The sequence below is a fragment of the Lissotriton helveticus genome, chromosome 10 (assembly GCF_964261635.1).
Source record: "Lissotriton helveticus chromosome 10, aLisHel1.1, whole genome shotgun sequence".
NCBI classification, from domain to species: domain Eukaryota; kingdom Metazoa; phylum Chordata; class Amphibia; order Caudata; family Salamandridae; genus Lissotriton; species Lissotriton helveticus.
In genome coordinates this window covers 1,070,069,258-1,070,094,551 of record NC_136071.1, presented here as the reverse complement: position 1 = coordinate 1,070,094,551, position 25,294 = coordinate 1,070,069,258, and the positions used below count along the sequence as shown (strand labels likewise).

At 42.0% G+C, this 25,294-nt stretch overlaps 1 protein-coding gene across 1 annotated transcript in view; it reads left to right on the top strand.

Annotated features, from left to right (window-relative positions):
- The window catches only part of SCIN (scinderin), a 308,708-nt gene that overhangs the window by 223,678 nt on the left and 59,736 nt on the right, over positions 1-25,294 (top strand). Inside the window, exons 6-9 of the mRNA XM_078663781.1 lie at positions 2,782-2,914; positions 9,394-9,482; positions 14,422-14,637; positions 24,111-24,232. Of these exons, the coding sequence (XP_078519907.1) occupies positions 2,782-2,914; positions 9,394-9,482; positions 14,422-14,637; positions 24,111-24,232 (560 nt within the window). The remainder of the gene's footprint in view (positions 1-2,781; positions 2,915-9,393; positions 9,483-14,421; positions 14,638-24,110; positions 24,233-25,294) is intronic.

The following is a 25,294-nucleotide window of genomic DNA, read 5'->3' as shown; positions in this document are numbered from 1 at the left end:
ATACTTGCGTTGTAACAACGCAGTCGTTGTAACGACCGCAATGTAATCACATACGTTGAAGCGCATGTGATGTAAACGCTGCTTCCCAACCAATCTAGCTAAAAAATATAATCATAAAATGCAACAAAAATGAAAGAATGAAGGAAAGAATTCCGATTTTATTAACTAATGTTAATGCAAAAACTAATCTGGCCCGTAGTATTTTTGCAGATGACTAGCCGTACAGCAGGTTTTCGGGCCCTTAGATTTAGGAAAGAGCTGGAGACAATTCTCCTCAAGGTCCTTTGTCAAACAGTCAGGAATTCCTTGATGAAGCCAGCAGTACATATTTATTTTGTTTTTAGGTGCAGTCAGCTCTCACACTGTCAAGCAAGAGAGTTTAAAGGGTTAAAGGGTAAAATCAGTAAGAGATTCATGATAATTTTTTAGAAAATTGGCAAGTCCATTTTTTTATAAGCTACTGTGCAGAAGTGTATCCTAAAAACTGTTATAGAGGTCTGCATTAATTTAACATCCATTATTTAGTCCTATTCACCACGAAACACAAAGGGCCCAATTACGAGTTTAACAGTGCGCCGGTGGGTCATCCCCTCGCCCACTCCCAACTCATGGTCAGGCCGCCTACCAGATTACAAGTTAAACTTGTGTTTGGCGGGATTCTTGGGCTTTCCCACGGCAGTGCCTTTTAAAACAGGCACCACAATGGAAATGTCAAAAACAGTTCCTGCACGGCATGGATTAGTAAGGCCATGCCATGAAGGAACTGGGGGTGCATGCGCACAGGGGGACACAGGTTGTGCCCCCCGTGTGTGCATCCACATGGAATGAGACCGAAGGCAGGCCTGTAGGGCCCCCACCATTCTTTCATCACCACTGCGGTTTTCCTGGAGAGAAGACTTCCATGAAATCAGTAGCGGGGATGAAAGTCGCAATATGCTTGGCGGGACCACAGCAGTCCTGCCAAGCATATTACTGCCTCAAAACTGCCACGCCAACACCAGGGATCGACAGTTCCTTGGTGACGTTCCCAGGGAGCACGACCTCCTGGGTCGTAATGTGGCAAGCGGAAGACCGCTACTGCCGCCACATCACAAGTCTGGTGGTAAGAGGATCGCCAGACTCGTCATTAGGTCAAAAATTGTCAGGTGTCTCCTTTCCTTGTGCTATGTTCCCCAAATCTCACAAAATCATCAAAGGAAATCACGTTCTCCATACCCTGATGTGCTCCAGCCTCTATGTGACTCAACATCTCAGCATCTGTGGTTGGCAATGCAGCTAAAATTAAGCATAATTTTTTTTTTATATTTCCAAGTTGGTTAAAGCATGGTGGGTAATACATACCTAACCAAAAGTGGTATTTCATCCAGGATTACCTACCAGGTGTCAATTTATGATACATAGGGCATTTCTATCAAGGAAGTTCTAAAGCATTTCTGCAGGATTTTGCAGAACAAAAACACACATTGAACTGTGTGTGTACAAGTCACAAAAGATGTTGTCCTCAACCCGGGAATATGAGCAGCACAAACAGCAGTCAGTAAAGCAGTGGCCTGAATTATCCTTGACAGAAGGCCTGGAGTTGAGGCTTTTTAACTCACCCAGTTAGGATACGGTGGATCCATTCTCAAGCATATGGACCATTGGTTGCAGCATGTTACCTTAGTATACCTCATTGTTTTATGCACAATTGTGCAGTGTGCCTGGAATATGACACTGACAAAAAGGCTGAAACATGTTGACTGCATTCACACTTTGGTTGTAGATTCTACTCATTTTTAATCCAGTAAACATAGCCTTAGGTCCACCAAGATATAGTTTTAATCTCATTTTACATTCTTTGCCCTGCACTCTACCCCTCACTTACACTACTGCTCAGGTAGGTACTATTAATCTAAGGAACGTGTTCCTTTTGGGGGAGTTATAGCCCACACCGCAGTACCGCAGTCTTAAATGTCCCAAATTGATTTACTACATCCGAGTGGGAAGATAGCGCTAAATATGATCTAACAACTTCAGGGTTGTCTTCATTAAGGCATGACTGATGTAACAAATTGAGAAGAACTTAACAATAGAAAATTTAAAAGAATCTATGGAAAAGAGAAAATTAAAGTTTTAATATCATGCTGTTTGATGTTAACTAACCCTGGGCGTAGTGTGCGGAGTGGGGCTCCGCGGAGCTACGCGAAGTGGGCGCAAAACTACGCCCACCCGCGCACTCCGCGTAGCCCCACTCCGAGCCGCCCGCCTCCCTCCCGCCCTCCCTAAATACTGAAATAAAAGGATAGAAAGCGTTTAAAAACACTTACCTTGTCTGCCACGTCCCCGGGGCTCCCTCTCGCCGTCCCGCGATTCGCGCCGCCGCCGATTCGGATACTAATGCACATGCGCGGGCGCCCGCGCATGCACATTCCTCATGAGAAATGCGCATGCGCGGCCGCCCGCGCATGCGCATTAGTATCCGAAATGGCGGCGCGAATCCAGGGACGGCGAGAGGGAGCCCCGGGGACGCGGCGGACAAGGTAAGTGTTTTTAAAAGCTTTCTATCCTTTTTTTTAAGTATTTAGGGAGGGCGGGAGGGAGGCGGGTGGCGGCCGGCTACGCACCGTCTGCGGAGCGCGCGTAGTGCCGCCTGGCTACGCCCGCTATGCAAAATGCGTAGGAGACGCACTACGTGCACTCCGTGCACGGAGCGTAGCTGGCCGCCCACCCTTAATGTTAACCTAGAATTCACAAGAATTTAAAATGCCATCATGTCCCATTGTATTTATTCTATTTTTTCAGGTGTCAGATGCCAGTGGCTCCATGAAGGTAACAGTGGTTGCTGAGGAAAATCCATTCCTTATTGATATGCTGAAATCGGAGGAATGCTTCATTTTGGACCACAGTTCAGACAGAAAAATATTTGTATGGAAAGGTAAGAGATCCCTGTTCTAATTGACATATTCTTTGTATATTGACTTTATATTCAGTAATGTGACTCTGCGCTTCATGTCAGAGTGATACTGTTAAAAATATGGGTTTTTGGTTGGCAGTGGAATGCACTCTGTGCAAGCAGGAACCATAATCCTAGCCAGGGTAAGTGTAGTACGTACCAAAGGTTTATAGGTGCTTACCCTCTGGTAGCTTGACAGAGAGCAGTCAGGCAAAACTATAGAGGCAATTTGTAAAGTATTTGTGCACACACACCCAGTAATATAGTGAAAACACCACAAAAGTACTTCACACCAGTTTAGAAAACTAGCCAAGTCATATCTTAGTATAACAAGACCAAAATGACAAAACACCAACATAGGTGAGTCAAGATACGAATTTTGAAAGAATAAATCAAAATGCAGTGCTTAGAAGTCAATAGCTCCAACTGGGGCTATCTGGTTGCACTTGACCAAAGCAAATCCAAAGGTTCAGTCTGACCGCAATGGAGCGTAGGCTGGTTACAGGAGTCACGCAGACCCGTTGATAGAACCTTCGATGTGTTGTAAATCGGTGGACGATGCGTTGAAAAATGTAGTGGACGCTTCGCTGTCAAAGGCAATGCATCAGTTCCAAAGTCAGGCAACGTCGTTGATGCGTCAATCTCAAGAGCGCACTGTGTCACTTCCTAGGTGTCGGTGTCGAACCGCTGGGCGGTAGACGATACAGTAGCGCGAATGCACCAGGTACAGTGTGTCGCTGACGTAGTGATGCAGTGTCTGAGTCTCACGCAGCAGAGGTTCTTGAGAGGTGCTATGTCGGCAAAGCCAGGGCTGCATTGTAAGTCGAGGTTGTTGCATCATGCAGTCAGCGAGCGGAGCCCACAGGTTCGGTGGAGGCATCTGCAATACATCGATACCAGAAAGAATGTGCTGTTCCTATCAATGCTTCGGTGTCAATCAATACATTGTTGCCTTGGGTAGAAGCACCAACCACTCACTACCTAGGGCCAAGGACTAGATTTGTAACTCACAGCAGAGGAGCCCGGAGACAGTGAAAAAGTGGAGTGGAGCTTATGGAGTCACCAACGAATATCTTAAAGGAATTGCAACAATCAAACTATGTGACAGCCACGTCTAGATTTGCATATTTTTCAACAAAACAAACTGTTTATCATCTTGCGGTTGAGTTGATAGTGATGGACTTTCAATTACAATCAGTATGCATTGTGAGGGTGTTAATGTGGGACATGGTTACTGTGGGTTTTCAGTTAGAATGTGTATTTTTCATTTGAGAAGAGGGTAAAGCACGAGTGAAGGTGTTTTGATGATTTCAGGGAAACACTACATAATGCATTGTGGGAGTTTTTTTTTTTTTTTTTAAGTTTCCGTCAGGACGAAGCACACTCATTGGGAAGAAGTCATGTGATTTAGCAGGGGTTAATAATTATTACATTTTCGAGGGTGAATATAATAGGTATCTTGAACTAGAGCTAAGGGTTGCCACAAATAAGGAGAATAGTACGAGGATATTAAGCTGCTGGTTGCAGCGTTTTTCAAGGTAACATTTCACAAGCAATTTAATAATGGGACACTGTCCGAGGGTGAATCATGTAAATACATTTTGGGGAACATGGGAGGAAAAACGAATTTTGACACACTGGGACAAGTCACAGGTTTTTACTTATTTTTTCGGGTAGCAGTTTTGTTACAAGAGTACATTTTTCATGGAGGGTTTTATTCAGAGGTTTTGGTTTTTCATTCGGTGCACAGTGGAGTACTTGTGTTTGGGACAAGGGGGATAATGAGGGTGTTCAGATTAGGGGTATGTTTTGGGGAATCATAGGATTGTTCAGCATTCAGTGAATGTCCATAGATCAGTTGGTTGAGTGGTTTCTATTTTATTTTAGAGACCCCTGACGAAGAGCCACACAGGCTCGAAATGCATTGGGTATGAATATTGTTAGAACTGGGGGTCTCTAGTTGGCAGGGGTAGGTACCACTGTCCAAATAGGGACCCTTGATTCTAGTCAGGGCAAGGAGATAACCCTCTGAGATAACCCCTGCTCACCCTCTAGGTAGCTTGGCACGAGCATTCTAGGCTAACCAGAGGCAATGCGTAAAGTATTTGTACCAACACTCACAGTAACACAGTGAAAACACCACAAACTGACTCCACAACAGTTTAGAAAAATAAAGGTATTTTAATCTAAACTACACAAGACCAAAACGACAAAAATCCAACATACACAGTTCAAGAATATGGTTTCAAAAGAGCTCTTAAGGTTGCGTTAAAATTCTTTAGGTTGCAATAGAATTCTCTACGTTGCGATAGAATTCTCTACAGATGCGTAAAAAGTTCACAGTTGCGTCACGTTTACTCACAGTACCTTTTAGTTGCAACAAAGTTCCAAAAGCAGAAGCTGGTGCGGTGGAAAACAAGCAATGCATTGCTCCTGAGACCCTGGGGAGGCGATGCGACAGCCCCGCTGCAGCAGCGGGCGTGTTGCGACGAATCCGGTCTGTATGGGGAGGAAGGCCACTTGTATGGATTCCGGTGCGTAGGTTCCTTAGGAAGTCTGTTCTCGCAAAGGCACGATGCGACGATCTCGTAGGGGCTGCGACGATCTCCGGGGCGACGATGCGCGGTCCAGTGGTGATCCTCTCTCTCGCAGCTCCTCGATGCGATAGTTCTGCGACGATGCTCGCAGCGACATTATGCGGTCGCAAGCAAGCGGTGCGGTGATCTCACCCAGCGACGACAGGCTCTGCGACGACACTCGCAGCGATGTTCGACTTTCCCGCACCGGTCTGGTGCGTCCCGCAAACGAAGGATGCGACGGCTCTGGCAGCGGCGTCAGGCGCTGCGACGATCTCGACCTTCGTAGCAGCGGGAAACTTCTTGCACTGTCGGGGATGCACTCCTCAAGTGAGCGATGCAACACTTTTCAATTTCAAAAGTCTCTCAAGCTTAGTTTCCAGCTTCCCAGCACAGGTACAACTTCCAGAGGCCCCACAACTGGATCAAGCACTCTAGGAAGGACAGAACTCTCTCAGCAGAGTTCAGGGAAGCTGGGGGTGAAGTCCTTTTGTTCCTGGGACTTCAGAACAGGGAGCCAGCTCTTCTCAGGCCCTTGGAGATTCCTTCAAGACAGGGGACACAGCACACTAGCAAAGTCCTTCCCCTCTCCTTGGCAGCAAAGCAACAGGTCAGTCCAGTAGAGCAACAGCGGGACAGTCTTCCTTCTTCAGTTTCAGCTTTCTCCTTGGCAGAGGTTCCTTCTTGATTACAGGATGATCTAATTTTCTGTTGTCAGGGGTCCTGTACTTATACCCTAAAGTCTTTATTCTCTCTGTGCATGTGGGCCCTGAGCCCGGTCTGAACCAGTTCTGGGTGTTTCCTGAGTACTTTGTTTTGCTGGCTTCTTCTTTCCTTCCAGCAGGAGGTGGAGCCAGCATTGTGGAAGGCAGGCACAGCCCTATTCAGGCCCAGGTGCTAACTCCTCCCACCACTCAAGTTGCAAATGCAGTCATTCAGCCTAGGACTGACTCGGCCAGCCTCCTGGGGAATCCCCAGCCCCTGTCACTCTCAAACCAGACAGTCAATACACAAACAGGCCAAGGCACACTGAAGGGTCAGACAAGAGAACAGCAACTGTTAAAAGTGCTGTTCTCAAACACAGGATTTAAAAACAACCTTTCCTAAAAGATGTGTTATTAAATTCTGAGTTCAGAGATACTAGATACTTATGTCCTATCTTGTTCCTATGGGAAGAAATGCTGTTAACCACTGTAGCCAGCATCCCCCATGTTAATCTATGGAGCAAGATAGCCTTACAATAGTGAAAAACGAAAATGGCTGCCATTCACTACCAGAGCATGTCACCTGCACTAGTACATGCTCTACCTTTTACATGCACTGCACCCTGCCCAGGGGGGTACCTTGGGCCTTCCATAGGGGTGACTGATGTGCACAAAAAGGGAAGGGTTAGGCCTGGTCAGTGGGGACACTGACCAGGAGGACATGGTAGTTCTAAACTGCACACAGGCACTGCAGTGTCAGGCCTGAGACATCATTTTAGGGCTACTCCTGTGGGTGGCACAATCAGTGCTGCAGGCCCACTAGTAGCATTTGTCATCACCAGCCGTGGCACACCCAGTGCACTTTACTAGGGACTTCATGGTGATACAATTATGCCAAACATGTATATCCAATCAGAATAACAGTTTACACAGAGAGCATATGCACTTTAGCACTGATCAGCAGTGGTAAAGTGCGCAGAGTCCTATTGCCAACAGCCACGGGTCAGGAAAAATAAGGGAGGAAGAAGCAAAAAGTTTGAGGATGACCCTGCAAGAAGGGCCAGTTCCAACAAATATACGTGTCTATTCCATGAAATGATTGACCTCAACGTGTTGTTGTACAAAGCCTGGACGGACATACAGCGCATGAGAAGACTTTAATAAAGAATTTGAGTGCAATCACATTGTCTCTGCAGTAATGAAAAGAGCAGAGTATAACTTTGGAAGAATGAAGCGTTTAATATTTGGAATTGTGTGTTTACTATGGATAACCTGGATAAATTGTTATATTGCTGGAATTTTTTCCACATTGGCAGTGCGACAGTTTGGAGTGTAAGGAAAGTGCTCCTTCATGGATTACATCAGTATTCACTGTGACTGGGGGTGATTCAGAGTCACTGATCGCACGCACTTTTCAAATTAAATGTATTAACTTAACATTAATAGTCATAAGGGAAGGAGTGCATCCTCTTACGTGTTTTTTTGCTTAATTTTCTAAATGTGGCATTTTCAGACCTGCAATTTAAAAGCCAACTTCACTAAAAGATGTGTTTTTAAGTTGTGAGTCCAGAGGCACCATACTTACTCTTACTATCTTTTCCCAAATGGAAGTGACACTTGTAAAGTATAACAAGGTAGCTCCATTAATAATCTACGAGAGAGATAGGCCTTGATGTAGTGAAAAACGAATTTTGCAGTTTTTCATTACCAGGACATGTAAAACTCCAAAGTACATGTTCTACCTTTTAAAAACACTGTACCCAGCCCATAGGGCTACCTAGGGCCTGCTTTAGGGTTTTAATTCATTGTAATAAAAGGGAAGGTTTGGGCCAGGCAAGTAGGTGAACTTGCCAGGTCGAAATGTCAGTTTAAAACAGCACACACAGGCTCTGCAGTGGCAGGCCTGAGACTTGTTTGAAGGGCTACTCGTGTGAGTGGCACAATCAGTGCTGCAGACCCACTAGTAGCATTTGATTTACAGGCCCTGGGCACATGTAGTGTACTGTACTCGGGACATATCAGTAAATCAAATATGCAAACCATGGAGAAGCCAAATGCCATTACATTTCAGACACAGAGCACATGTGCTTTAGCACTGGTCAGCAGTTAAAAAGTGTGCACAGTCTTAAACCCAGCATAAAAGAAGTTCAGCACATAGTCAAGAATAGGAGGTCAGTAAGCAAAAGGTTAGGGGAACCCATGCCAAAATAAGGCAGGTCTAACAGCTACATTCTGTCTGACTGATGATCTCATCAATCTATATGCTTCCCAGTGACCTCTAGGAGGCATTGTCTTGAATGAGTCCATTTGCTATACATTTGTAAGTGGGAAATCAGGTTTTAGATTTAGATTTCCCAGTCACAAAGTCTGGAACCTGCCTTTGCTTATATTGGAATTTTTGGAACTATGCACAATTGTCTTTCAAGAGATGAATGGGCAAAATTATTAAAAGCACACCAGCAAATCTACCTCAAGTGTGTTAACTGAAGAGAAAGTGTTAATGTCAATGCCTTTATTTGATTTGTCAAACACAACGATTTCAATAGATAGAGATTACACCTCAATAGAGACTTTAAAATACATTAAGAAGGAAATGCTGCTGAATGGGGCCTTTTCTGGTTACAATATTTCAGTGGGTGCTTGGACATTTTCAATATCTTATTCTGGGATTGGCAGGGACCCATAGCTATAACTAGAGTTCCTTAGTGTCCTACGAGTATAGTCTTCGACCCACACAGAGTATCCTTGATCAGATCCATTTAATGCCTTGACAAGGCTCCCTGCTCCATGGTACATGGGCATTTTAAGTGGATCATTTTACAAAAGTCACACAAAAATAATGTTGGTTTGAAAAGTCACAATATTTTAGAAGCTAGCAGTCAGCACGCCAACAGGAGGGGATTAGGTACTCATGACATGAAATTGAATTTTGATGCTATTATGGCATCAAGAGTTTCCTTCAAAAGTGTTCTGGCATATGTATTATTGTACTGAATTCAACTTCCAACAGAAGTGCACATATATTCAAGTAGAAAGTTAAAACTCCTTATATTCTATAAAAAGGATTTAATAAGATTTTGCTTTTACATACTTTGTGGTTTTGACATATGCAATGTCATTGTTTTGTCAACGGTTAAGTTTTTATCAAGGATAAGTGAAATAATCACGTTTGTACTCCTAGGTAAGAATGCAACGCCAGATGAAAGAAAGGCAGCAATGAAGACAGCTGAAGAATTTATTCAACAAATGAAGTATCCTGCTAACACCCAGGTAAGGTGGAGCTTCAATTTCCATGTCGAGGATTTTACACATAATTCGATGTTTCATTTCTGAGCTATAACTGTTGTGCATTTACATCAGTGACCACTTTGTTTAGCTTCAGAATTGCATTTGTGGATGAAAACATGAACTGTGTTAAAAGTATAATATGCAAAGTGATGACGTTTTTTCTCAACATTTGTAAATGTATTCTTAAAACTCTGCAATCTTGTCTTGTGAAGTTCACAAACGTTTAAAAAGAGAATGTGTAGTAAAAAAAAGGCTACAAAAGTAATTATTTGAGTTCTTCATCAAAACATTTTTATAAGGATTTCTTCTTGTTGGTGAACGTGTGTGAATGAGAGAAATTTTGCAAACATCGCTATCTGACTTTATGACATTGGCATGTGTATTTGGAGATGTAGGGGCATAGTTTGAGAGAAAAGTGATGCATATGCGTATTGGTCGTCTATGAAATTGTGAACATTGTTTTGCCTTTGCATCCCACTTAAGTTATGAGTTACCTGAAAATCCCTTCCTTCGAGCTACATATTCAGCCCCAGCAGTGAACAATTTAGTGAATTTGATGCAAATCATCTGTGAGTTTGGAGGGTAAATAAAGAAGATCTATAAACTGACGTTGTACACATTATGACGTTACAGATTACGATACAATTGAATTTAAGCATTTCTAAAGCATGACATGAAAACTATAAAAATGTAAGGCCTGAGGGTTAAATATAATTTACACTAGCGTAATTTGGGTCATTTCAGGGAAATTTCCATTACACTTGTTGCAAATAATTCTCGAAATTATTCTACTTCGCTTATTTATGCGTCATTTGTGGTAAAATTGTCCTGCAAACATGCATTCATTGTGGAAATCTGCAAATGCCTGAGTACAAGGGTACACGAGCAGCTGTTTGCAGTGCTTTTACTGATTTGTACTACTTTTATCGGAAAATGCATCTTCGCAATAATAAATTTACTTTTGTGTAATTTTGCAGAAATTTGATGTGAGGTAAATCAAATTAATTTTTTCACAGACCTAGAAAATATGTGATTGTATTAAGACAAATTAAAACCATCCCAATGCTAATCCCTGCAAAAAACATCCAAAACAGGTGAATGCATCCATCAAAATATTTAGAGATTGTTGTAGAACACCTTAAAAAGGTCAGATGCAGGTTTTTTTCCCCGAGATCTAGTGAAAGAGCAAATCCATCCTTAATTTTGAAAGGAGTCAAAATTCTATTTTATTTCAAGTTCCTATTTATAATTACATTTAGAAGGACATTTTATTTTTCATTAACTCCAATCTGGGGCGCAAGTCTCACTAATTTGTCTTCATGTGGCAGCTTTAGGTATCACATCACATAATCCAAAATACGGGGGGAAAGATTTACGTTTCCTGGCGCATCCCTACAAATCAGCAGGGATGAGCCAGGAAAGATACGTGATGCAAGTTTACCCTTGCCCCACAACAGATGCGACGCATTTACAATGCGGCGCATCATGGCGCAAGGATAAACAGATGCGTGTCGCATCTGCCAGCGTAAGGTTGGTGCAGTGCTGGAGTTGTGTTGCGGGTGCAACGCAACTCCAGCACTGTTCCAACCTGGCCTATCCTCAACATGGTGCGTCATGCCTTATGCCTGCTTCAAGCAGGTGTAAGGTTTTGACGCAGCGGCGTCGGAAAAGGGACTGAGTGAAATCTTGTAGTTTTCACTCAGGCACTATTCCGTGGCGTTCCAGTGACGGAACGCCCCCCCCACCCCCGCGCTGGAACGCCCACATGAAACCTGACACAGGCTTCATGTGGCGCAGGGCTTTACAACGTGACGCATCTCCCTAGATGCGTCTCATTGTAAATAGCGTGCAACGTGGTGCATGTTTTCGCCGCCGCTGCGTCACAGAAGTGACTCAACGGCAGCCCAAATGTGACTCAAGGGGCTCCTAAATCTGCCCCGACATGTGAGAGAGGCCTTTGAAGAATATGCTTGCTTTCTTTTTTTGTTATTTTGCATTTGTCACCCCGAGTGAGATGGGTATGCTCAGACGTGAGTCCCATGCTCTCCACACCACTGGAGTCAAGCTATCCTGGCTGAAGACGGCTGATAGCCAGAAACCGGTCCTAGGATGCTTGATTCCGGTCCAGGAAAGACATGGCTTGGCAGTTCGGACTGGACTGTTCCCATGAGGCACAGGGTAAAGGCTGATTTGCATATGGCCATGTCTGAACTGGGGTGGTGTGCAGTGCAAAAAAATCGATGGATTTAGGCCCAGATCTCTGTACTGGGGTGAATGTATGATATTGTTCTGCATTCTGTCCATCAACTGTTGTTTTGCATTTGTCACCCCGGGTAGGATGGGTATGCTCAGACGTGAGTCCCATGCTCTCCACACCACTGGAGTCAAGCTATCCTGGCTGAACACGGCTGATAGCCAGAAACCGGTCCTAGGATGCTTGATTCCGGTCCAGGAAAGACATGGCTTGGAAGTTCGGGCTGGACTGTTCCCATGAGGCACAGGGTCAAGGCTGATTTGCATATGGCCATGTCTGAACTGGGGTGGTGTGGAGTGCAAAAAAACGATGGACTTAGGCCTAGATCTCTGTACTGGGGTGAATGTATGACATTGTTCTGCATCAACTGTTGTTTTGCATTTGCTTTCTTGTGTGCACAGATACATCTGCTTCTGTTTATAGTCAGGCAGTAACCTTGGGGTTGCACAACTGACCGCTATAACAGTAGCCTCCATGGACTTCATCGACTTCAGAGAGATTGTTGAACTTTGCACAGAGTCAAGTTGGAATGTGTAAAGTTATTTTTCCCTAGAAGGAGAACATTTTGCGTAACTTCTATCCCACTTTGTACTGGCTATTACAAAGCTGGTGGCACGACTCCAGGTCTCTCTGAATTCATCCCGGAGACCCTAAAGGAAGAAAATATATATGGTTCACAATACTCCCTAAACCCACTGATCTTAAGTCCATTACAAGTTGTGCCTAATATACAGCAGAGGAAAGATTATCAAGACTAGAGCACACTTATTTGATAAACCCATTATAAGTCATTGTTTTCTGTCCTACATATGTAAATATTCAGCAAGTCAATTCCAAGTTAAATTCCATGAGAAATATGAGTTGAATTCATGCTATTTTTGGGTGAGATGGGGGAATTATACCACATATTTCACAACCTGATGGTTCGTACAAGTGGTAGATATCACAATGGGAGTGCACTGTTCTTGGACACAAATAGGAGCATCTGCCTCGATTATCAACTGCTGCTATTTAGGACTTTTGTAGAGGAGAAGGGGCTTTGTTTGATAACTATACTTTAAACCTAGCCCGCCTTTTGTCAAGGTGTACCAGACATGCACACATGAATGACAGAGAGAAACTGGTGGGAAACGATCCACTGACATTTTGGCAAACTGTAGGTTTAAGTTACTAAACAATCATGTTTTTTTCATTTGCCCAAGACCTTTATCCAAGTGGAGTAGAAACCCTTAGAAATAGACAGAAAATCAACTGTAAGCAATATATACTCTTAATTATTTTCTTTAATTTACAGTGCTGAATTCATTTGCAGCAGCCACGACCGCTGCAGAGAACAGCGGTGGGGCGGTGAGGGCAGGTGAGGGGAGATTTCGAGAGATGACCACAAGGGAAAATTAAATAAATAATTAATTTTCCCTCACGGTCGTCTCTCGAAATCCCCCCTCACCTGGCCCCACCGCCCCACTGCTCTAACCTGCAGTGGCCATGGCTGATTTGCAGTATATTTAGCTTCCCTGAGCACATTAACGTGTTAAATGGATGGATAGCACGGTATTTCGTCTTCCTTTTACTGCTGATTAAGAAAACACTTTCACAATGACAGTGCTGCTGTTAGATCACTAGTCAATTCAATATAGCTGTATTCGGTGCAAATAAAACAAACACCATAAAGGCATCACTAGTCATAAAACTGACAAGAGTGCCCATGCAGGCCCATCGTTGTTGCAAGCATCCAGCATTAAGTCCTACACAGTCTGCGAAAACAAACATTGTAAACACAGTACCATGTCAGGAAAACATTCACCTGTCCCGCATTGCAAGTTGATTTATATATGTTATGTTAATACTACTATATTGTGTTGATGTACTGCAAAACAAAAGTACATTTTAGAATGCATGTTTAAATTGCCTTACAATGTGCTTTGCATTTAACATTTGACTTACAATAATACACATTGTTGCAAAAACACATATTAAATATTAAGATATTATCCCCAACACAAACATAATATTGACAGATATAGCTGCACTCTCAAGGAGACAATCACTACTATTCGGATGATGCTCAAATGCTCTAAACCTTTCTTACGAGTACTAACATCAATTAATAAATCATGTTTATATTTTAAAAAAACATATCGAGAGGCTCTGGTGATATTAAAAAAGCATGAGGCTGAAGACTGAGTTGTTAATACATTTAACCTGAACCACGAGTTAGTAATATAGGACCATATTAAACAGTTATGCATTGTGTATATATATTTTTTGTGTACTGATAGTGTAGTTATGTTATGTTCTTTATCCTAAAGAGAGACTTATGTTTGAAAAAACATAAAAACTCTCCTAAAAAGCTTCCAGACAAGAGTTGTCATGGTTATGAATTAAAACAATACACCCTCAATGTGTCAGCAAAAGGTGCTAGATGACAATAGCCCACAAATGCTGCACATGATGTTACAGATAGAACCACTGGTCATCCCACATTTTACATGTCATTGGGGCCGGTACTATAGAATGAGGTTAAACCATATGTAATACTCAAATTTCTCAACTGTAAACTATTTTTTGGGTTCTTCATAAAATATATTACTACTCATATTAAATCAGATTCAATGTGCAATATGTAACGTTAATGACTTATGTTAAAATTATTTTCTTTTTCCCTAGATTCAAGTTTTTCCAGAAGGGGGAGAAACTCCAATCTTCAAACAATTCTTCAAAGACTGGAGGGATAAAGATCAAACTAATGGCTTTGGAAAAGCGTATGTCACGGAGAAAATTGCTCATGTTAACCAGGTTGAATTTGACGCCTCAAAGTTACATGAATCTTCGCAAATGGCAGCTCAGCACAATATGGTAGATGATGGCTCTGGGCAGGTGGAGGTAACTATGTATTTCATTTTTCATATTATATTATATCCCTCCTTTCAACAATAGGAAATTGGTATACACCTATATGGCATATTTGACTTACCAATAAGTCCCTAATATGGTTTCATAGAGTGGCCAGAACCTCTAAGTTAAAAGCCACAAGTGGACCGCAGCACCCTTTGTGTTATTAATCAATCAAATCAATCAGCCATTTGTTGAGCGTGGCAAATCATCTGTGAGGGTCGCGAGGCTCTGGGGCTGTTTGCTGATGCGTGTAGGTGGAGACAGGTCTTTAGGTCTCGTCTGAATTGTTAGAGTGTTGATGCAGTCCTGAGGTGCAGGTGCTGGTTGTAACAGCCTTTGGCTGCCAGATGCGAGAAGGAACGTCCTCCGCTGTAGGTTTGGCAGATGTGTGGGGTGTTTGCAATGGAGAGGGAGGCTGATTGAAGGAGTCTGGAAGGTTGGTCAAAAGGTTAGGTGCTTGTTGATGTATGCTGGTTATTCATCATGCAGAGCCTTGTAGGCTTGGGTCAACAGCTTGAACTGGCATTGTTTCTGAATCAAGAGCCAGTGTAATTTCCTGAGGTGGGGTGTGGTATGGGTCTTTCTGGGGAAGTCGAGTATAAGTCTTGCTGCTGAGTTCCGGAGTGTTTGGAGTCTCTTCATTAGGCATGCAGTGATTCCCATGTAAAGCATGTTTCAATAGTCCAGCCTGCTCATGATGAAGGCCTGTGTGACAGTCCTGAAGATCTTGCGATAGTTTGTGATCCAGGATAATGCCAAGGTTGGGCATTCTCTCATGCTGGCTAATAGCATGAGAGCAGCACCAGGATTGCTATGAGCGATTGGCTGGAGCTTGGATGAGTGAGAATTAGACCAGAGCATGGAGGATGTGAGGCATTGTGCAGGAAGTAAGTTAAGTGGCTTTTCCTTTTTATGTTTACTCCCCGCTCACCTTGCATGCATGCATCTATCCACCACCCATTTGACCCGCCTCCCCGCCCACTGTTCCGAGTTGCCAGCCGCCACTGGAACTAGACAAGAAGTGTCCAGTGAAAGAAACAGTGGAAGAGACCTCATTAATCTAGGTGGCAAGAGACATCTCCTAGTCATAGTCGATTCTGAGATTATGTATCGAAGAGATTGGTGGAGTTGGCGAGCCAAGTTAAGGGAGTCGGACATCTGCAAGTAGATATCGAGGAGAGTTTCGATCAGAGAGTTTTATCAATTAGATGATTGAAAAATATGACCAGTGTACCTCTGAGATTTGTATCTATTTCCCATCCTGACTAATAAAAAATAGATTTTTGCCATGGGAAAATGCGACCACAGCAAATGTAGTGAAAAGGAACTTTGTATCTTTTCACTCCAGGAATATACCAAAATATTAGGATGCTCTACTATTGGACGTTAGGCATTTATCCCGTAAAATTATAAAAGTAATACTTATAGTTGACTTAATGCTTTTATACGTGTAAAAATTGTTTCATTTGACTGTCCACTGCAGCATGCTAACAGTAATTAAGAACTGTAATGGTAGGTCCTAACTCATGCTTTTATTAAGCAATTCTTTAGCAAACATTGTGCAAGACACAATTGTAAACATTATCCCGTACAGAGACAATGCCTCATACAAACCCACGTCAGTCAATACAGAAGGAAGTTGGGTTGAGGGATTGCTGAAATGAATAAATGGTGAAGTAGTGCTTTTGAGTTCACTCGTGATTAGTGTAAAACTCTAGAGACATCCCCATGTCTATTAATCTTTATGCACCATTGCACTTCCTCTGCCATATTCCTGTGGCCATACTTAAGGTAAACATGCCAACTGGAGTTGGCTAATCTTCCACCATGTTTAGTGGCATGAATCGTTTATCAGGTTCATTGTTCTCAGCACCAAATCAGGCCTTCAAACCCCATCTCATAAAGGCAAAATAAAAATGAGGAGACTGTGAAAAAGGGCAAATTCCTCACCATATGTACCTATAAATAACAAGGTTTCCCCACTTACAAACTTCCATCTGTGTTCAGCATATGTATAGTATTTAGTGTGTTGTTTGTATTTTTATTTCTTTTCGTGTAATTGTTTATTTATAGTAGAGGTTTGGAAGATTGATTCAGTTTGCCATTAAGCTGTGTCAATGCATTGTAGGAGACTGCAAGTAAGAATGTTGCACATGTGTGGTAAATATAATTGACTATGTAAAATTATGTACGTGTGTTCAATATGTTCAGCCTTGGTATGCAGACAGGATAGTGAGTAATTGGCATAGGAGGCCCACTAATAGTGAGTAGCAGGGGCTAGGTTTAGATGTCAGCAAACAAATAAGTGACCTTCAGCCAGCGGGCAGTGGATATGGTGTTGTGATGAGGACATGGACAAGCCTTCTATTATCATAAGCAGGGTATAAAAGATATTTCTTACATTTTCTATGACATTTTAGAAGGTCTCTCCCAGGGATGGGAAGTGCTGGAAGGGGGTTACTAAGTCCAGTTTAGAGGACTCTACTAAACTACTTCCAGACAGAACAATTCTTCTTGTATTGAGGTATATGAGCCCTGCTACTGACACTGGTTTGACAGAAAACGGCCACTGGCTTGAGCACCTTGGTGAATCACTGACTTGTTATAGCAGACAAAACAGAACACTGGTAAATTACAATATCTCTTTGCCCAAAGAAGATCCTGAAAACTTTTGTATGAATTAAATACTAAATAGATGTCAGTGAGCTTATCATGCCAACAAATCTTATGGGAGAAGTGTTACTCAAAAGATAGATGGTATACAGCAACATATACTACATACCCATCGTTATTTTTTCTACGATGCCACTCTGCATAATATTTAGATGACATTTCGAGTCTGGTCTCTCTGAATACGATCCTACAATCTTTCAGTTCCTATTTCTTCTTGCACATATTGGTAAACTCTTGTATGCTCACCTTTTTGCTTCCCTGATGCACAGCACTTTGATACCTGAAAGGGTCTTGTTAGCACTACATCAAACTTTTTATATAAAGAAAATAAAAAATATTCATTGTAACCAGAAAAACTGAAGGACCACAAGTTTGCAGCTCGATTGATAACTTTTTCTCTGAAAACTTGAATGATATTCCTCAAAAGGTATATCAATTGAAGTGGTTTCTGTATGATATCCCCTTTTACATTTCCCTCCACTGCCAGCTCTATGGGTATGTTCTGCATGGAGAAAATACAAAGGACACATCAAGAGCATTTAATTAGATGTGCTGTGATAAATGAAGTGGGATTAACTACTTCCTGGACCGAATATTCTAATAATATTTAATTTCTTAATTTCAAAACCTCAGTTAAATGCCTTCTTTCTCTTAAAGAGAGGGGTGGTTGGATTGCATATGGCACGGACATGCCTAGTTCCTGATGTGGAGCTTCTATGTCCCAACGCTATTTATTTTAAAAAGTGAGTTGAGAACATCCCATTCTTGGGTTATTGAGCAAAAGGGACAAACCATAATTTCTATCAATTTGATCAACTTCACCTAAACAGTCACCTTTGAACTTAGGGGCAGCCTCTGCTGAAATTAGATCTATGAAATTAGGTTTATTTTTTGTCTATAGACTCTTACGATGCTACAGCTGTACAATAGCTGTCTTGTTGCCCATAAGAAAGACATTTTTGCACCTATACTCATCATCCCCTCCAGGTTTAACACAATTTTGGTGAGTGACCTAACTGTGTCCATTAGTTTGCTCTGGCAATTGTTTAAAATAGGGTTGATCTCTTTCTGGGATCCTTCATGTACGTGAGGAAAAAAAGGAAAGAATCCTTGTATCTAAGTCACTATCAATGATCACTGACATTCTGCAAAACTGTTGCACTATGTTTTCACGGGCAGCATCATTCACATCTGTCTATACTTCAACAAATGTGAAGCTGCCGCCACTGAACCACATTGGGATGCTAGGGATCTTCCAGGGTCAAAGTTGAGTGTATGTCTCAGCAAAAATTACCCATTTGAAGAGCATGAAGTCACATTAACCGACATGTTTCTTTCATGTTGTTGTCTCACTAGTTTTAACAGAATCATTCCTTCTGTCTCATCTGCTGATGAATTTTCTATGTTGACAGCATGGCAGAAAAGGCATACATGCATGTTCTAAGTTGGGCGCTATATAGTCTATGTGACTATTGCCTTTATCAATGTGCTTTGGCCTAAACACCTTTCATCCTTTTTCTCAGCTTGTGTTCACATGGAACATATTTTTGAAAACAATTTTCAATTATCACAAAATCTTTCTGTGTGGATTTAATCAAGAAGAAAAGAGATGGCAATTCAGCCGAGACAGGTTTGATTATAAAGCAAAAGAATATATACACAAAAATATATACTTTTTTATATGTACATTTTTTTTAAAGTATATCTTTTTGTGTATATTTTCTTTTGCTTTATAATCAAAATAAACAACTCCATTTGGCTGAATTGAGTTCTATGAAAAGCAATAATTGGGCTAATCAATTTGTGCTCTAATGTATTTATGACAGATGTGCTCTGTTTCATTATCATCTCTTTTCTTCCGATTAAATCCACACAGAATGATTTTGTGATAATAGAATTTTTTTCCAAAAATGAGGTCCATGTGTTCCTTTTTGAGCCAGCCTCATGGACAGGAGAAGGTGACTGCAGAAAGAAAGTATCTGTTTTTGGTCTGCCAAATATTTATTAGAAGAGCTTTCCAGTCTCTGTAACGATTGCTAATTTTATAACCTCGGGAGTGGCTCCTATGATGTAAATAAATAATATCAGAAATGGTATTCACCCACTTCTGCTGGAAAGAATCGCCTGTGAGAGCTCTCTGTTCTGACAATATTTTCCAAGTCTGTTTGGTTTGTAATGCAAAGGAATGAGAATAAATATGGTGTAGAAATAGGTCTCATGTTGGCATTCTGAATCACATGGCAGACATTTGCCCAGTGGCATTGTGAGAAGTTCAGTATTAATAAGCAAGATCAAAGACCCATCTATGGCTGGGTTATCCCGTGCACTTGGACCTGTTTGAGGGGCTCAGCATGCTTAATGCATTTGTCATGTTAAGCCCTGGAGCGCATGCAGGCATTCAATGTGCTTTTAATTTCTTCTGCTAAATTCATCAGTGCAACCACTAACACAATAGCCATGCCTGCACCACACTGTCGTTGTATGGGCTAACACAGTAAAAATAACATTGAAATAAATGGCTACCTTTTTCATGTATTTAGTAATCATAATTACATATATATAAGTGTGCATAATACACACATATTCCAGATCCAAATCGGAAAATTCACAGTTCCTTACAGAGAAGATTTAAGATTGAGTCAGTGAAAAAATAGCACTCATCTGTGTATAATTCTTATTAAGCATGTTGGGGCATATTTACAAGGGCTTATCACCACAGGAACGTCACTTTTTGTGACGGTCCTGTGGCGATAATCCCTTCACCCAATTTACAAGGCGGCGTTAAGCCACATTAAGTGGCTTAACGCAGCCTTGTAAAAAGGCCCCCTTTCACGCTACACTCAGCATGAAAGGGGCGGGCAAGGGGTGGGGGAGAGGGTGTGTCCTAATGGCTAGGGCAGCCAACCTCGAAGCTGGGAAACCGGGTTTGAGTCTCAGAAGGGACGGTCAACATCTTTTGATTCTGGGAAAATCACCTAATTTCCCTTTGCCTAACAAAAATGATTGTGTACGTCTGTTACACAACTGGTGCTCATGTACAGCGCACTGATACCTTCTATTTTGCGCTATATAAAAATCCCCCCAAAAATGGGTGTTGTGGTGCGTGTTTTGCCACCACAACCATTGATTTTGACACTGCCCTCTATTTACTAGGGTGGCGTAAATATGGGCAGCATCAAAATTAAGAACAGGCAAAACCCGGTCTTAACACTGTGAAATGAGGAGAAATGTTTAATTTCTCCTAGTTTGTGCTGTTTCTATGTGTGAAACAGCAAATCGGCATGAATGATTGTTTATGTGCAGGAAGGTGGCTCTTCCCGCACATAAACAATCATCAATGACGATTTGCAACTTGTATGAGTGCTGCACAATGCAGAACACATAGGAGTTACAAATTACCATTTGTCATTGTTTATATGCAGGAAGGGACACATTCCTGCACATAAACAATCATTCCCTCAATGCAGGCACCCTTGGACTATGGTGGAAGGGGCTTGCGTTGACGCTAGGCAGTTGAGTTTAGCGCCACCGCTAGGGAAAAAGCAGGGTTGTGACATACCATTGTAAATACGGCGCATCCCTGCATATTCGGAATGGTGGAGTGCAGTGTTATCAATTTTTGCTTAACGTCACGCTTCACTTGTTAATATGCCCTGTAGTCTTTCTAGTTGAAGAATAGACATTTGTCGTATTATCCACACATGACATCAAGCTTTCTGTGGTTGCATGTAGGTTTTTAAGTGGGCCGGGTCTTGCCGGTGCTCAGCACTGGAAGCTCCAAAAAGCAGGTACTGAGATGGGTCCCTATTGGGCTCTCCATTTCTGCCCCCACCTTCAGGGGAAAAAATATAACTCTGCTGCAGTACCACCCTTCACTGATTTTATCTAACTTCAAAGAGTCTTGTTATCGTTCTTTCACAGTCTCGTCATTTCAGAGAAGGAGCATTTTTACTATTATATAAATGAAGCCATAGTTGTTGCCTATTTATCTTGTGCAACTAACAACCATTGACAAAGCCAATAGTCCTGGCTTGCTGTCGGTGATGTTACTTGTTGTATTATATATCTGGATGGAGTGACAGAAGCAGCAAAATCAGGCTGCACACTAAGCTAAGACCAGATTTTATGCTTACTGTGTTTTTAAGCCATATCGATTAATTACATTGACCACACCCCTTTAAGAGATCACCACCCCCAGTTGTTTTATCCCACTTAAAGCCCTCGTTGCATATACAGGAGCAGCCACTAGTTAGCTTTGCTCACATGTTTGGATGCATAGAGACTTTGTAAATATAACCTTTTCCAAAGGGGGCAGTGGCTGGCATATTGAACCCTAAAGTATCAAAACATAGAACACCCCAAAGCTATCGTAAACAGCTGCCAGTTTCTTAAGAGAGAGGGCTCTATCCAACAAGCATCATGGCCTACAGAAAGTGACTTCGAAATGAACAAGTCAATCATCCTCCATCATGAGGCAGCAGAGTAGACAAACCCCTAACAAACTACATCAGCACCTATATGGCAATACTATGCTGCTCTAATAAAAGCAATAATTACAAAGCAGATAGTTCTAGCTTTTTTAGAATGAAAGTGCGTGTTCATTGATTGGCCTGTTTCTGTGTGTTTGAATTGATGAGTGATATACTTATTGCAATATTTGAGTCAATAGGTGAATGAATAGGCACATAGATGGATGAAGGGGTGGGCTTAGACAGACAGCTGAATGAATAGATTAGTGCACAAACTGATGGATGTTGAATGGTGGGATCTAATATAGCCTTATAGCCCCCTGTAGAGGGCTATACTGGCTATTAAAGGCCCTCTCCAGCGTTAAAGGGAGGGGGACTTTCATAGCTGTATAGCCCAGCTACGAAGGGCTATAAGGCTATTAGAACATTCTGCCACTAGAGGGCAGAATGTTCTAACAAAAAAAGAAAATCCTTATGGGAGCGTGAGGGAATTGGAATCCCATCAGGCTCCCTGAAGCCTTTGTTCACAGCCAGAGCTGTGAACAAAGAACCATTGGAAAGTTGGAGCTCCAGGCTTATACCAGCCATTATAAGCCCAGAGCACTCCATTGTTTTCAATGGAGCTCCCAACATTCCAATGTTCTAATTCTAAACAGAGTTGAGGCCAAACTGTTATGGGCCCTGCCACCTGTGCTATAAACACTTTGATCCAAATTTGATTTTAAAACATATTGGTTCAATAAAGCTGATCATAACTGGACTGGATTAAAGGGTAATGTTATTAAGATAGTTAGGGGCATAGGTGCAAGCCCCTATCGCTACCTGAGCATCACTTTTTTGGGTGCTCCAATGGCCGAGCTCCATGTCCCATATTTACAATGTGGCAATAAGCCACTTAGCATGACTTAACGCCACCTTGTAAATATGCCCCTTACCGCCGCAGTTCTCTGCAGCAAAGGGGCGTGTAATGTGTATTGCAGTGGGCATTACACTGCAGTACCCATTGTTTTTTTATACTGCCCCAGATTTATAAGGTTGAGGCTGTACCAAAAATGAACGCAAGGGAATACCTGGTCTTAGAATGGCGATACAAGTAGAAATACATGTTTTTCCTTGGTTTTTTTCTCTTTCTATGTGTTCTGCATCCTGCAGCACACATAGAAAGAGAAAAGCACCATTATTGGTTGTTTATGTGCAGAAAGATTTCCCTTCTTTCATATAAATAATCGCCCCTGTAACGCAGGCACACTTGCAAAATGGCAGCAGGGTGCCTGCCCTGGTATTAGGCAGCTTTTTTGCACAAGCACTGGGAGAAACACAGGGTGCTCTGCATTCTTGTGAGTACGACGAATCCCTGCTTTAAAAAATGTTCGAACATGGCATTGTCAAATTTGGCTTAGCACTGCGCTCTGGCGTTTTGTTTGTAAATATGCCCTTTAGTGTCGTATAATTTAAGGCATCTATTTCCTAGAGCAGCATCAGTGTGCCCCAGGCAGCATCAGTCAAAAAAGCAGGGTTCAGTTGGATGGTGCACACTGACAGAAAAGAATACTCTAGGTAAGTATGCTTCTGCAACTCTGTCTTGTACAACGATATAATACATGGAACCTTTACTTTACTCGTATAGAAAAAAGAAAACAAAATACGTTTGAACTTAAGTGTGCCTTCGACCACGGTTGAGTTGTTTTGTCTGTACATCTCCATACTGGGGTCATAGCACACGTCACACAGCATCAGTGCTTAATTTGAGCCGATGGGAACCAGTGCTCAGCACTTAATTGTCACCACTGGCTCTAGTGATAGTCCACCACATGGTGACACTGTCTGTCTAATTTGAGATGAGCACCTGTGTTTAATTAGTCAATATACATAAAAACAATTATAATGCCTGCTACTAATGACATTCTCATAGCCTTGGGTTGCCTGGAATAGTCTGAATTGTCACACTTGTAGGAGCGTGATGGTTAGTAGTTGTTGATGGCGTCATTGGCAGCGGAGGCAGGAGCAGAGGGTGGTGCAGTCTGCAGTAGCTTTCTCAGAAGGGCTCTGGCACACACATTTTTTTTTTTTTTTTTTTAATAAATTAAGGCCTGCATAGCATTCCTAATAGTATGTTTGGAAACCTGTGACTGCCTCAACTTCCAAGCACCCTACTGGGAAAGTGTGTGAATTCCCAAAAGTTGCCTTATTTGACCTGTGTGTGCGAGTGCATGTACTCTTTTCTATGAATTCGGAATTTTAAATTCAGTATTCATGATTCATCATCTATTGAGTTCTATCCTTTTCTGTAATAAAAATATGGGTGCATTTTTGTTTCAGATCTGGCGTGTGGAAAGCAATGGCAGGATCCCGGTAGATCCTGGCACCTATGGACAGTTTTTTGGCGGTGACTGTTACATTATATTGTATACGTACCCGAAAGGACAGATCATCTACACCTGGTAAGTTTAGCCTGTTTACCTCTGTTTAATTAAACATACATCGACTTTGTACAGCAAACTGGTCACTGTTGAAGAATATACTATCCTTGTGTTTAAAACCTATTTAAATGTTCTAGTGTTCAACAAAAAAACGAGTTTTGAACTAGTTATGTTTGTATTATCACATGAGACTGTTTCTATATTGAGAAACTTCCAATGTTATTTTTCCCACATTAAAAATACCGTCGTTTGTGCACTACATTTCTTAAGTGAACAGCACTTCTAATTTTTAGAAATGTCACCCTCCGATGCAACTGTGGGCTGGCTGGGCCATTAAAAGGTATTTAGAATTTGACTATAGCCATAATATTCGCATCGTATCTTTTCTAATTCGTTTTTTCTTAGCCAAATTTCCTTAGTCCCCTTCGTCTCATTTATGTTGGTCAGCCCTCTCAGTCCCCACAGTGATGTAATTATTTAATACGGGTTGTATATCGTATAACATATCAACTTACTGCTTCTTCAAAGATGTTCTGGTCTATTGCATCCTAAGGGGTCTGGGTTCTTCTGACCGCTTCCTGTCAAGGCGGAAGGTTATCTGACGAGAGCCTCCCTGAGCCCAGCACCTTCTCAATAGTTCTGCTTGCAAGAGTGTTGTCAGGGTCGTGGTTGGATTATGCTTTGGGTGGCACAAATAGTAACTGAATCTGGCTTGGTGGGTGTTTGTTTAACTGATCGATCAATGATGGTGTTGCTAGAGGTCTTTTCTTTCCATTAGGAAAATAGGTGGTCCCTCGCAGATGAAAGCCTATCTAAAAAGTATAGTTTGCCGCACACTTCAGTCTTTTTTTTAAATTAAGGGGCATATTCACAAGCCCCTATCGGCACCACAACGCCACTTTCAGTGATGTTGCGATGGCGATATGCCTTTTATGCTGTATTTAGCATGAAAGGGGCGTGCAGTGGTGGGCGGTTCACTGCAACATCCATTGATTTTGACGCTGCCCCCTATTCACAAGGACAGCTAAATAGGAGGCAGCACCAAAGTTAAGACCAGGAAAATCCTGGTCTTAAACGGCAAAA